We start from the raw sequence: 1,321 nt of genomic DNA on the forward strand, positions 1-1,321 counted from the left end.
ATTATAATTATTTTAATGTAACAGACATATCTTTAGTATCATAGAGCTATCTATATTTTCTATTAACAATATTCAAATTAAATTTTTATTATTATTTGTTAAAACGAAAGTGAGATGTGAGAAAAAAATACCTTGTTAGTTATCTAAAATTTTTGCTTACCTTATTTGATAAACGCATCCCAATTTACCACTCAATAGTTGTTTAGACCCGTTATTCTTAGAAAGAGCCAAATTATTATTACACAATATATTATATAATCATTCTCTTTTTGTTCTTTTAAAATTTAAGTAGCCTCATGATATATAAATAGTTGTTAATTAGATTCATATTTTGGCAACTAAACTCGTACTAGATCAAAGATGAAAACCATAACTTTTATCTCTGTGTTATTTCTTTGGGCATTAATCAGTATATGTGTTGTGGCTATTGAAGCATTCAAAGATGAGAAACAAAGTATATACAAATTATTTGTTTGTCTAATTTTTTTCTCTTTCTATTATAATAATTGAATTTAATATTTGTGTTAGTTTTATTTGCAGCGGGTGCATTTGAAACATTCAAAACAAAAGTTGTGTTAAATGAGGATGGAGGCTTAGGAGGAGGTGGACACAACGGAGATCAGGGAAATGGATATAATGGTGATTTGGAATATTCTATAGAAAGTGGAGGGTGGAAAGGTTCGATACATTATAATAGACCAATTAAGAGAAGAGCGAAAAACAATGGACAAGGAGGACAAGGTGGAGTTGGAACATAGGATCGTCTTTCAAAACCAGATACATGAATGTGGGTATTGTATTTCATGAAAGTATATGTATAATAAAAGCATGCACTTTATCTTAATCCATGCCTAGTCTTTAATAGAATGAATAGTACACTTTTATTATCACATTTTAAAATTATCTATAGATTAGATAGTTTTACTATCATATAGAATCAACAATATGTGGGACATCTCCCTTAATGAACACAAGGACTACTACTAGAAATACTATCCATAATCTCAAAAGGATAATCTGATGGCTATGAATCATATAATCTTAAGACATAGTTCCTTAAAAAAGAAGAGTTTAAAAAAAAGAGAAGGATAAAGTGAAATTAAATAAGGAATTTAGATGGAGAAGATTTAAGGAGTTTAATTCTATTCATGATATAAAAACTCTCTAGTTTGAGAGCGCTCGAAGACTTTAATTGGATGGTTTTAGAGCACTCAAATAAGTTCTTTAATTATAAGATAAATTATAATATATGTTCTTATAATATTCTTAAAATTAAAAAATATTATTCGTACAAGTTTATTAATCATTCTTTACAAAATTA

The 1,321-nt window shown here is 27.3% G+C and overlaps 1 protein-coding gene across 2 annotated transcripts; it reads left to right on the plus strand.

Annotated features, from left to right (window-relative positions):
• The first annotated feature begins 293 nt into the window (after positions 1-293).
• On the plus strand, positions 294-846 carry LOC131617680 (uncharacterized). Of its 2 annotated transcripts, none has more exons than XM_058888940.1 (2): positions 294-454; positions 529-846. In XM_058888940.1, exons 1-2 carry the CDS (start codon positions 361-363, stop codon positions 756-758), a joined length of 324 nt encoding a protein of 107 aa, XP_058744923.1. In that variant the 5' UTR covers positions 294-360; the 3' UTR covers positions 759-846. The 2 variants fall into 2 exon arrangements, with proteins under 2 accessions (XP_058744923.1, XP_058744924.1); XM_058888941.1 differs by having other exon boundaries at positions 541-846.
• Positions 847-1,321: the final 475 nt, after the last annotated feature.

Source organism: Vicia villosa, linkage group LG7, assembly GCF_029867415.1.
Source record: "Vicia villosa cultivar HV-30 ecotype Madison, WI linkage group LG7, Vvil1.0, whole genome shotgun sequence".
Taxonomy (NCBI): Eukaryota; Viridiplantae; Streptophyta; class Magnoliopsida; order Fabales; family Fabaceae; genus Vicia; species Vicia villosa.

Coding starts and splice junctions, on each gene's coding strand:
- LOC131617680 (XM_058888940.1), top strand. CDS start 361: ATGAAAACCATAACTTTTATCTCTGTGTTATTTCTTTGGGCATTAATC. Junction 455..528: donor ATTCAAAGATGAGAAACAAA/GTATATACAAAT, acceptor TATTTGTGTTAG/TTTTATTTGCAGCGGGTGCA.